The sequence below is a fragment of the Arachis hypogaea genome, chromosome 3 (assembly GCF_003086295.3).
Source record: "Arachis hypogaea cultivar Tifrunner chromosome 3, arahy.Tifrunner.gnm2.J5K5, whole genome shotgun sequence".
NCBI classification, from domain to species: Eukaryota; Viridiplantae; Streptophyta; class Magnoliopsida; order Fabales; family Fabaceae; genus Arachis; species Arachis hypogaea.
Genome location: NC_092038.1, coordinates 3,337,796 through 3,347,698, shown reverse-complemented (window position 1 = coordinate 3,347,698; position 9,903 = coordinate 3,337,796). Strand labels below are relative to the sequence as shown.

General features: G+C 34.1%; 2 protein-coding genes across 4 annotated transcripts; one reads left to right on the top strand and one right to left on the bottom strand.

The window, feature by feature from the left end:
- Positions 1-268: 268 nt before the first annotated feature.
- LOC112788768 (protein DETOXIFICATION 42) lies at positions 269-4,474 on the top strand. 3 transcript variants are annotated; one of them, XM_029295322.2, is made up of 14 exons: positions 269-587; positions 986-1,028; positions 1,109-1,230; positions 1,493-1,702; positions 1,894-2,078; positions 2,175-2,310; positions 2,395-2,491; positions 2,611-2,711; positions 2,818-2,981; positions 3,084-3,155; positions 3,257-3,373; positions 3,462-3,557; positions 3,722-3,837; positions 3,945-4,474. In XM_029295322.2, the coding sequence occupies exons 3-14, from the start codon at positions 1,170-1,172 to the stop codon at positions 3,985-3,987; spliced, it is 1,398 nt and encodes a 465-aa protein (XP_029151155.1). In that variant the 5' UTR covers positions 269-587; positions 986-1,028; positions 1,109-1,169; the 3' UTR covers positions 3,988-4,474. The 3 variants fall into 3 exon arrangements, with proteins under 3 accessions (XP_029151155.1, XP_025686246.1, XP_025686247.1); XM_025830461.3 differs by lacking the exon at positions 269-587 and having other exon boundaries at positions 809-1,028; XM_025830462.3 differs by lacking the exon at positions 269-587 and having other exon boundaries at positions 809-1,028; positions 2,202-2,310; positions 3,945-4,134.
- Positions 4,475-4,773: 299 nt separating this feature from the next.
- Positions 4,774-8,383, bottom strand: LOC112788794 (serine/threonine-protein kinase BSK5). The gene is made up of 10 exons (XM_025830463.3): positions 7,871-8,383; positions 7,511-7,731; positions 7,247-7,382; positions 6,924-7,057; positions 6,733-6,838; positions 6,517-6,602; positions 6,136-6,324; positions 5,873-6,037; positions 5,465-5,578; positions 4,774-5,322 (listed from the first exon to the last, which is right to left on the bottom strand). Exons 1-10 carry the CDS (start codon positions 7,950-7,952, stop codon positions 5,080-5,082), a joined length of 1,476 nt encoding a protein of 491 aa, XP_025686248.1. The 5' UTR covers positions 7,953-8,383; the 3' UTR covers positions 4,774-5,079.
- Positions 8,384-9,903: the final 1,520 nt, after the last annotated feature.

Genomic DNA, 9,903 nt, shown 5'->3' with positions numbered 1-9,903 from the left:
AAGGGTTCATATTCAATATTTGGTTTATTTGTCAAGGTAACTAAAGTCTCAGCTACTATGTAACTTAGGTTGTTCACTTGTTCTCTTGAATCTTGCACGCAACTTGAGTGTGACACAAACATATTTTTAGTGCGTCCAATAGTTGATGATTTTAATTTTAGTCTCACACATTTCACATGCATAAATCTATTTGTATATGTATACGATAGCCCAAATTGCTTAACATACATTTACTCCAAAATGTTTCCATTCATGTTCAAGTCCATGTGTTGGATACTTGGATCAAACACTTACCACTAGGCCTAATACTATAGTTGTTCACAATGGTGCAAGCTTAATAAAACCAATGTAATTATTATCATATGATGAGAGGGAAGAAAATTGCATTTGGAGTTGTTTCACATTAATAATGTGCAGTGATATTATTTCAAGGTGGCACTGAATGTGCTCTACATAGTTTCCAAACCTAAAACACTTTGCATTTATATGACATGTTGACATAACATGTGCCGCAAAATGCTGTTTAATTCACTCAGGAAGAAGAATCTGCAAGGCAGTTTCTTTGTCTTATTTGGAATCAGAGTTTGGTGGGTCTCTTTCTTCCTTTTCATTCAAAATCTTCTATCTCTTAGTTAAATGCCACTCTAAAGGGAAATTTCTGGTGAACTTCCTCTGAAAGTGTCATAGGAAACTGTCCTCTTTTTCTTTCTTTTACCGTTTGGCACTCTTATATTAATTTCTAAGCGCCTCCACCTGCTCTATCAACTTGTCATAACTGTTCCTTGATCATTGATACTATGCTTTGATTTTTAGGCCAGTATTAAATCATATATATATGGAGAACATATAAATTTTTGGCGTCTGAATTCTGGTATCTAGTATCATTTTAGTGGCCCTATTAACAACAACTCTTCATGTTGGTTTCATAAGTAGAAAACTTAATTTGGCTTCCTTGATATGGCTGACAAACTCATTTCAATACAAGATGGGAGCAGAATTCCAATTTGCAGTTTATTTAGGGATACCAGGTACTTATTTACATTGCTACTTCATTATTTCTCTTCAACAGGTGTAATTCTTCACTTTTTTTCTCTTCTTCTTACTGCAGACTTGTTTTCAAAGCAGACAACCTTGGTTGGGAAATATTGTCAATTGCAGTGCCTTCTGCTATGGCTTTGACAGCTGATCCTATTGCTTCACTGGTTGACACAGCATTCATTGGCCGAATAGGTATATGTTCCACCATTAACTCCAAATTCGCTAAGTGTCTCATAGCAGAAAATATAAAAAAGGAGATACAGATAAGACAAAATGGTCATGTCTCTATTTATATCCATGTATCTGTCTCTTTCTCCAAACAAGTTTGTGTCTGTCAATATTTTTGTATTTCTGTCCTAAGACAGTTACCAAATGAAGTCTAAGGGCTAAGTGATATATACTTGAATGTTGTATAACGTATCCACTGTTAAATATCGTTGGTTTATGCATACAGGTGCAGTGGAGCTTGCAGCTGTAGGAGTATCCATAGCTCTCTTCAATCAAATATCAAGGATTGCAATTTTCCCACTCGTCAGTGTGACTACTTCTTTTGTGGCTGAGGAAGATGCCCTTACAGCAGCCAGCCCTCTGGTAGAGGATGGTGAATCCTTGGAAGAAGGTTCCATTCTGAAAGCTGAAATCAATGAACTTATACCAGATAAAGGTAACATTCTCCCATTCTTATCTAAATCATGGTGGTTTGGTTTTTAGTCATGTTTTCTTCGAATATTCCTACTGTCTATGTTCTGCCAAAAATTCTTACAACATGGACCCGTGACACGTCACTTAGTTGGTGTGTCCGTGCTTCATAGCTTGCACAACAAGGCATTGAGACACTTTTTTTGGTTATAACAGATGGAGATGTTCAGAAACCAAATTTGATCCATATGGACTCAAATGTAGTTAAGGTTGAGCATAAGAGAAGGCATATCCCTTCTGCATCATCTGCATTGGTTATTGGTGGTATTCTTGGCCTTTTCCAGGCAATATTCCTCATATTTGCAGCAAAACCTTTATTGCACTTCATGGGAGTAAATTATGTAAGTGGTTTCTTATAAACATTTGCAGAATGATCATTTTAGTTTCAGCGCTTTAGCATTTTGTTTAACATATTGTACACAATTTTTTTCATGAAGGACTCTCCCATGCTCAAACCTGCACAGAACTACCTGACATTGAGATCTCTTGGCGCGCCGGCTGTTCTTCTCTCGTTAGCAATGCAGGGAGTCTTCCGAGGATTTAAAGACACTAAAACACCTCTATATGCAACTTGTATGCCTTAAAATTTTATCAATTGTGTGTTGCAACATCCTAATATCATCTAATTCTGATGACCCTTTCCCTTATGTGATCCAGTGGCAGGAGATTTGACCAACATAGCACTGGATCCTTTGTTCATGTTTGTATTCCGCTTAGGTGTTAGTGGTGCAGCCATTGCTCATGTTATATCTCAGTAAGTATTATTTCATTGGAGTTAGAATACTCTAACTATACTCTAATGTTAACTCTTATTTTTCTTTTGCTTCTTTCCCTCTTAGTCATCTCTTATTTTCAACTTAACTGTGAATGCAGGTACCTAATTTCTGTAATACTCCTGTGGAAATTGATGCAAAAAGTTGATCTTATGCCTCCCAGCATCAAGCATCTGCAGTTTGATCGATTTCTCAAAAATGGTAAGGTTAACTAGCATTTCAAGTTGATTATCCCTGGGAAATAGCCAAATAGGTTAACTAGCATTTCAGCATTGAGATTATTTTTTGTTTCATTCTTGTCATCCAGGTTTTCTGTTGTTAATGAGAGTAACTGCTGTAACATTCTGTGTCACTCTGGCCACCTCACTAGCTGCACGCCAGGGATCAAAATCTATGGCTGCATTTCAAGTCTGCCTGCAGATTTGGCTGGCAGTATCTCTTCTTGCCGATGGTCTTGCTGTTGCTGGGCAGGTTGATAGCTCTCTGTTTACATAATGCACTTTTTTTTACTTCATCCTACTTTCAATCTATTCTTGTTCATAACTTCTATTGAGAATATCAAGTTGATTGCAGGCAATTCTTGCAGGCGCATTTGCTGCCAAGGACTATGACAAGGCCACTGAGACTGCGGCTCGAGTATTACAGGTTCTTTACATTGCTATTTACCAAAAAAAAAAACAAAAAAAAAAATCCTAATCTTTGCTCAATTAAATTAGCTGCAAGACTAACAAACTATTATATTGCAGATGGGTTTGGTTCTGGGATTGGCTCTTGCATTCATTCTTGGTGCAGGACTTCCTTTTGGAGCTAAACTATTTACAAGAGATGTTGATGTCCTCCACCTCATAAAAATTGGAATACCTGTAAGTCTATTTTGTGTACATTGGTATTTAATCTTTTCAGCACCCTAAATTTGTGAGACTTATATTTATGTTTGATTGTTTCTATCAGTTTGTTGCAGCCACCCAACCCATCAATGCTTTGGCATTTGTATTTGATGGTATTAACTTTGGTGCATCTGACTTTGCATATTCAGCATTCTCTTTGGTGTGTATTTTCTTCCATGTCTTCGTGCTATAAGGGATTATATACTGCATATTTTATGAATCTTAAGTAGTTATAAATGATGCAAAGTTAGCATCCAAACTTTGCTAAAGATTGTTCTTTTCTGGATAGAAATTGATTTACTTAATCATTATCTTCATTCTCAGCTTATAGTGGCAGTTGTCAGCATCATTTGCCTACTATTTTTATCAGCATCATTCATAGGAATTTGGGTTGCTTTGACCATCTATATGGGTCTTAGAGCATTTGCTGGCTTCTTGAGGTAAAAAATTCAGTTGGATTTTTCCTAAACGATCACTTTTCCAAGGCATGTTTAGTTCTTACTATGTTGAATTCAAGGTAATCAATCAATGAATTATGTTTATGCAGGATTGGAACAGGATCAGGACCTTGGAAGATCCTTAGGAAGTGAGAGTATTAGTCACCATATGACCATAATCATATTCAAAGGCATAGCTTCATTTATTTGACCCCACTTTCATAGGCTTCTACCAAATTGTGCTTGGTTTGATTGTTTGACATGATCTATCTATACTTCAAATACAATGTGCAGAAGAAAAAAAGGGGTAAAAGTTTGCCAACTCTTTTTTTTTGGGGGGGGGGGGGGGGGGGGAGGGAATTATTAAGATAAAGCCTCTATTTCTTACTCTTCATAAAATAATTGCTGGCTATGAATCAGCATCCTTAAGCGGGATTAGAGTCACAATCAGATTATAGAGCTTTATAATAGCCAGTGAGCTTAAATAATTAAGAGTTGATTCTTAATTAATGTATATACCTTTGGATGTAATGGTAACCACTCAATCTTACAATAGTAATGATTAGATGAACATTGTGAAAATGAAAGATTCCATGGAACATGCAATGTTGGAAGAAATGACAGGGGAGTGTCTTCTACTTGTGGTATGGCTTGTCATTTTTAGTTGATGACACATATAAAGAAGCTTAATTTGTCATTTTCTACAAAACCCAATCAAAACTAAGCCTGAGACCTATTGAAAAAGCTAAATAGTGAGTACAAATGTACAGCACAGTGACATTGATAATATCAAGGTGTTGATGGTTAAGGTTTTATTGTCTCAGGTTCTTTGTAACAAAGTGTTTCTTACCTTTTATTATTAACCAATAATAATTCAAAAAAGATTAAGAGGTAAAAAAAATACCATGCAGTTTGTTAAGTGGATATGGTACAGGAGGCTGACTGGAAAAATTAACATCTATAAGAATTAAGAAGCTTGAACAATTTGTGATTCACAAGATTGGACCAAAAAGAACAACCATATGTAGGCCATAGCCATAGCAATCAAGTGTCTTTCAGCCTAAGGGAGCTGCTAAGGGAAAGATACACTTTATGTACCATATATTTTAGTCATATAAACTTCCTCGCATGCAGATCTTGTTAAGTATGTCTTGCATCACACGAGTAACTACACTAATAACTATGAAATTTGGCTTGATAAAATGAAGGGAAATCAAAGCAAGGGAAAAAAAAGGACTATACAGTTCAATTTCTATGCTTCCTGGTTTCCAGTATTGTGCCGTCTTTAAGACTTTCCTGTGCATCGTTGTCCATGCCAAGGCTGAAGAGTGCAGCAGCTTGAAGATAGAACGCCGTCGACCATGTGGGAGATACTGATTGAGCTTGCATAGCATCTCCGAGTGCCTCTTGTGGCATGTCATTCATAAGATAGCATAAGCAACGCCTGGCATACACGGTTGGCGATACCATGGTCCCAACATCAATGAACTACACATAGAATAAGCATCATGAAATCATATTCATATATCTGGCAAAAGAAAGTACAGTACTATAGATTCATAATGCATTGTGAATGTTGTTTTGGTGATTTACAATGGACTTCTCTTCCAAGAATTTCAAGCTAACTTACTTGTGTGTAGTAGTCAATGGCTGTAGAGAAGTCTCTAGCACGAAAAGCAGTATCTCCAAGTTTCTTAGAATTCAGAGTTTCCTGTATTTGATTTGTCCACATTTGGAAGGAAAGCTGCAATAAAATATAAAGTTGCACAGATACCAATTTAACACAAGGTTACGGAAGGTTATCGGAATATCTTGTCATAAAATTCAACCAAAAACTTTTAAGAGAGAAACTCAAAAGGTCTACACTTGGAAATATTGGAAAATTGAGTGATAAAAAAGCTAGTCCTAGCTCGTTTGGCATCCAGCATACATGCAGAATATAAAATTCTCCATAGACAAAAAAATTAAGTGTAGCCTATAACAGACTTCTCTTAAGAAAGGTCCAAATTAGCAGGAAATCTAGAGAACAATAGGATACCTCGTTTGCAACATCTTCATCATCCTTGTACCCCACCTTATCCAAAATTTCATGTATAGCAGTGAGATCTCTTCTTGAACAAGCTTCACCGAAAGGTGTCAAAGAAACTGTTTCCTTTGATGATACATTCCCATCTGGTATGCCCATCAAAACATACGACAGTACCTGCAAAATACCACAGCCATAAACAAAATACTAAATATGTTCCGGTGCTTCCAACTGTCTTCAATGAAGAAAGTCAATGAGTGAAAGATAGTGCATACTGAAGTTTCTTTCTGAAGAGGAGTTAGAGCGGTCACAAGTGACTTTGCATTTGGTCTCTCACGAGGTTCATATTGTAGACAACGCGAAGCCAATCTCACTATCTCAGTTCCATCATCATTCGAAAAATGACCTTCTAAACAAGAGTCCATCAGCAAGGAAAAATTTTTGCCGCGTATAAGGTCAAGTGCCTGCACATAAAAAGGATTATGTTACCTATTGAATCTGAGTTATATAGCAATGATTTGATCATGTTAAGCCAAACCATCATTTATGTTATTAAGGTACAAGCATTTGTTCAGTTTGTACAGGCCAAAGGCTCACTGAACAAATACAACCTTAAATTATAAAGAAGAGAATAAATGTTCAAGGAGGGAGTTTACATGACTGGGTGGAATATGCTTTCCACTCAGAAGATCAAGCAAAAGTGTGCCAAAACTGTATACTACACTTTCAGGGGTGATTCTTCCTGCCGAATTTCAAACATGCTTTGGATCAGTAGAAGAAATTGAAATAAGTCGTAATGCATTTAACTACTAAAACAGCTCTATATCAAATTAAAGGCTAAGATTTTTGTTGTTGAATTAGTTATTTATTACCAGTCCTCAAGTACTCCGGAGGAGTGAAGGCTAAATTTGTGCTATAGCTTCGGCCATCTCTACTGTTTTTCATGAGTCCAAAACAAGAGAGCCTGGGGTTGGCATCCTGTCCACCATTGCAACAATATAAGATATGGTCCACAAAACTAAACAAAAGGAAGCACAAAATATGGCTTTAAAAGCTGAAGTACCTCATCAAACAAGATTCTATAAGCATTAAGATCATGATACAATGCTCTTCCTCTACTGCTGCAGTAATCCAATGCTTGTGCTAAATACAATGCCACCCTCAACCTCATTGCCCATTTCATGGGCTGTGTCTCCCCTGCCAGAGAAGTTCACACATATCCCACAATCAACGGATCACATAAACGGAACAAATACTTCACAAATAAATAAGTAAAATGAACATGGTAAAGACAGGGCAAAATACAGTTCAATCAATAATGACAACAAAATTAGATCTTTACTCCTTTTGATAGCAAGGCACATAAACCAACAAATGGAAACTCACAGTGGAAGAGATGTTTGGAGAGAGTTTCATGTGGCATGAACTCTGCAACAAGCAACCTCTCTTCTCCTTCACAGCAGCATCCAACCAAGTTAGCTAATCTTTCATTCCTTAACTGCCCCACTGCTCTTGCTTCCTCCTAAAAACCACTCCAAATAAACAAAGAAACATAACATCACAGATATGAACTTCCACTCACTAAAGCTACACACACAAACTCAACACATTCCAAAAAGTCAAAATCAAAAGAAGAAGCAAGACACTAACTAGAAATTGTCTTGAATCAGGCCAAGCTGATTTGTTGAAGCGCTTCACAGCAACCAACCTATCATCTTCAAGCCTTCCTTTGTAAACAACATTGGGAGCTTTCTCTCCATGTTCTGACACAATGTTCTCTGGTGAGAAACCTGAAGTTGCAACCTTAAGCTGATCCCACGTGTACTCATTGAATCCAACCCATTGATCCTTCTCATTCTTGCCCCCGTCATCTGCATGAGAGAGAGATATGAATCCATATTAAAAACCTCAACTTTAAGCTCAAATTAGCTTCTTTTCTTATTCTACTTGTGATCGTAGAAAGTGACAACTAAAGTTACATAAAAATAAAATGAAAATGAAAAGGGTCACCATTATCAGATAAGTCGTGAAGGTTTGATTTGATGTGTGAAGGCCACCAACAGAGAGAGAATTTAGAGCAACGAGCTCCCATTGGTGAAAAAACAAAAAAACACAATGCTGCTTAGGAAAAAAAGAAAAAAGAAAAACAAAAGAAGCAGCAGAAGAAGAAAAGAAAATGTGAGGAGCTATCTCTTTCTCTGAAGCAGTGGTTCCTCTCTGTGTGTTTTGTGCTTGTCACGTTTTATGAAGGGGTAGAGAGAGTAGAGAGGGGGCAAAAAGAAAAAAAAGAAAATGAAATGAAAATGGGGTGTGTTTGGGAAGAGAGAAAGTGGGGTGTGGGAAATAGGATTACTTTTTTGGGATCCAAAGGGAAAGCTTGGTTTTTTTTGGTGTTAGCTTCGAACGAATGATATCAGTCACTTCTGCTCTTCATCATTCCTTCTTTTTCCTTCTCTTCTACACTTTTGCTCAGACACTACACACTACTGCACTCTGCACTCTTTGCTTTCTCTTTTAAAATACTCATTTTAATTTATGCCTTTTAAGTTTAAGTAAAAAGAAAATCATTTTAAATCTTTATATTATATAAGAAATAATATTAATATTGCCAAAAAAAACCAGCAATTGACAAACTATATTTTACAATTAGGTAATGTACATTCACATTTTTCATTGTCTCTAATCTGCTTTTGTTTTTAGGAACACGACAACAAGACACTAACAAATGACATAATTTACTTTTTAAATTTTTTTATTTTTTATTAATTTTTTATAATTAAATTTTTTTTAAATTTTTTAAGTAAAAAAATGAGATATAAATTAAATTTTTATAATTTATTTTAATTTATTACTAAACAGAATACAAAAATACAAAATTTTATATTTATGTTTTTTGTGTTTTGTTTTTAATGTCCTGTCTTATTCTCTTCTCACAAACTGACATAGCCTAAAATATTATTGCTATAATTTTACCATGTGAGCTCAAAGTATTTTTGTATAGATATCAATAGAAAATGTTTGAAGAAAAAAATTAAAAAATAATTAAAATTTACCTTATAACAGTTAATAAATATTAAATAAGACAAATTTTAATTTTTTTAAATCTCTTTAACATTATCATACTAATTATGTTCATAATGCTTTTGGAAATAACTATGATTACCATCATTCTCTTTACTAATTAAGTAATTATAATCACTAACTCTCAATAATTATCATCACCAATTACCTGCAATATATTCTCTGTATGAGCATCAATTACTACACTCAACTGACCTTCTTCGATGGTATATTCTTATTGCTATTAATGTAAAAATTGAAAGCTTACATCACACATTTACAAATATCTGAATTCATTCTTATTAGCTTTAACGTTAACCAAAGTTGTAAATATTTATAATAGCCCAATTTGCACCTCTTTATAAATAAACAAACATATTATCTGAATTTTATATGAATTTTAATTTGTGATAAATTAATGAAAAATATGTTAGGTATCAAAATTAATAAGATAAAATAACTCAATCAAAATATGTAAACAAAAAATTAATATAACTAAAAAGAATTAAATAATAATAAAAATAATATAACTAAATATTAAAATTATAATTTCTCAAAATATATTGAAAAAAATTTATAATATTCTCATATATTATGAAAATAACACTCATATAAATATATTAGACATATAAAAACTTACTGTTTTCTTTCTTAATTTTCACTCACTATTTAATTTCTTATAAAACTTAACATACATTATCAAATGCTTTAACCGTTTATATATAGATGTTTAAAAGTAATAATACGAGACGAACAAAGCACCATTTAAAGTTGTTATGGTATTAAATTGATCAATTTAATTTTATTAAATTGTGATCTTGTACAATTTTATCAACTTTATCAAACTATATGACAAATTCATAAATAATTAAATATAAACTTAATCTTATCATTATGTACTATTTATTTTCAATACATAATTAGATAACTACTTATTATTTGACTAAGTCAAAAAATTACAACTAAATTAAGTTATCTAATTT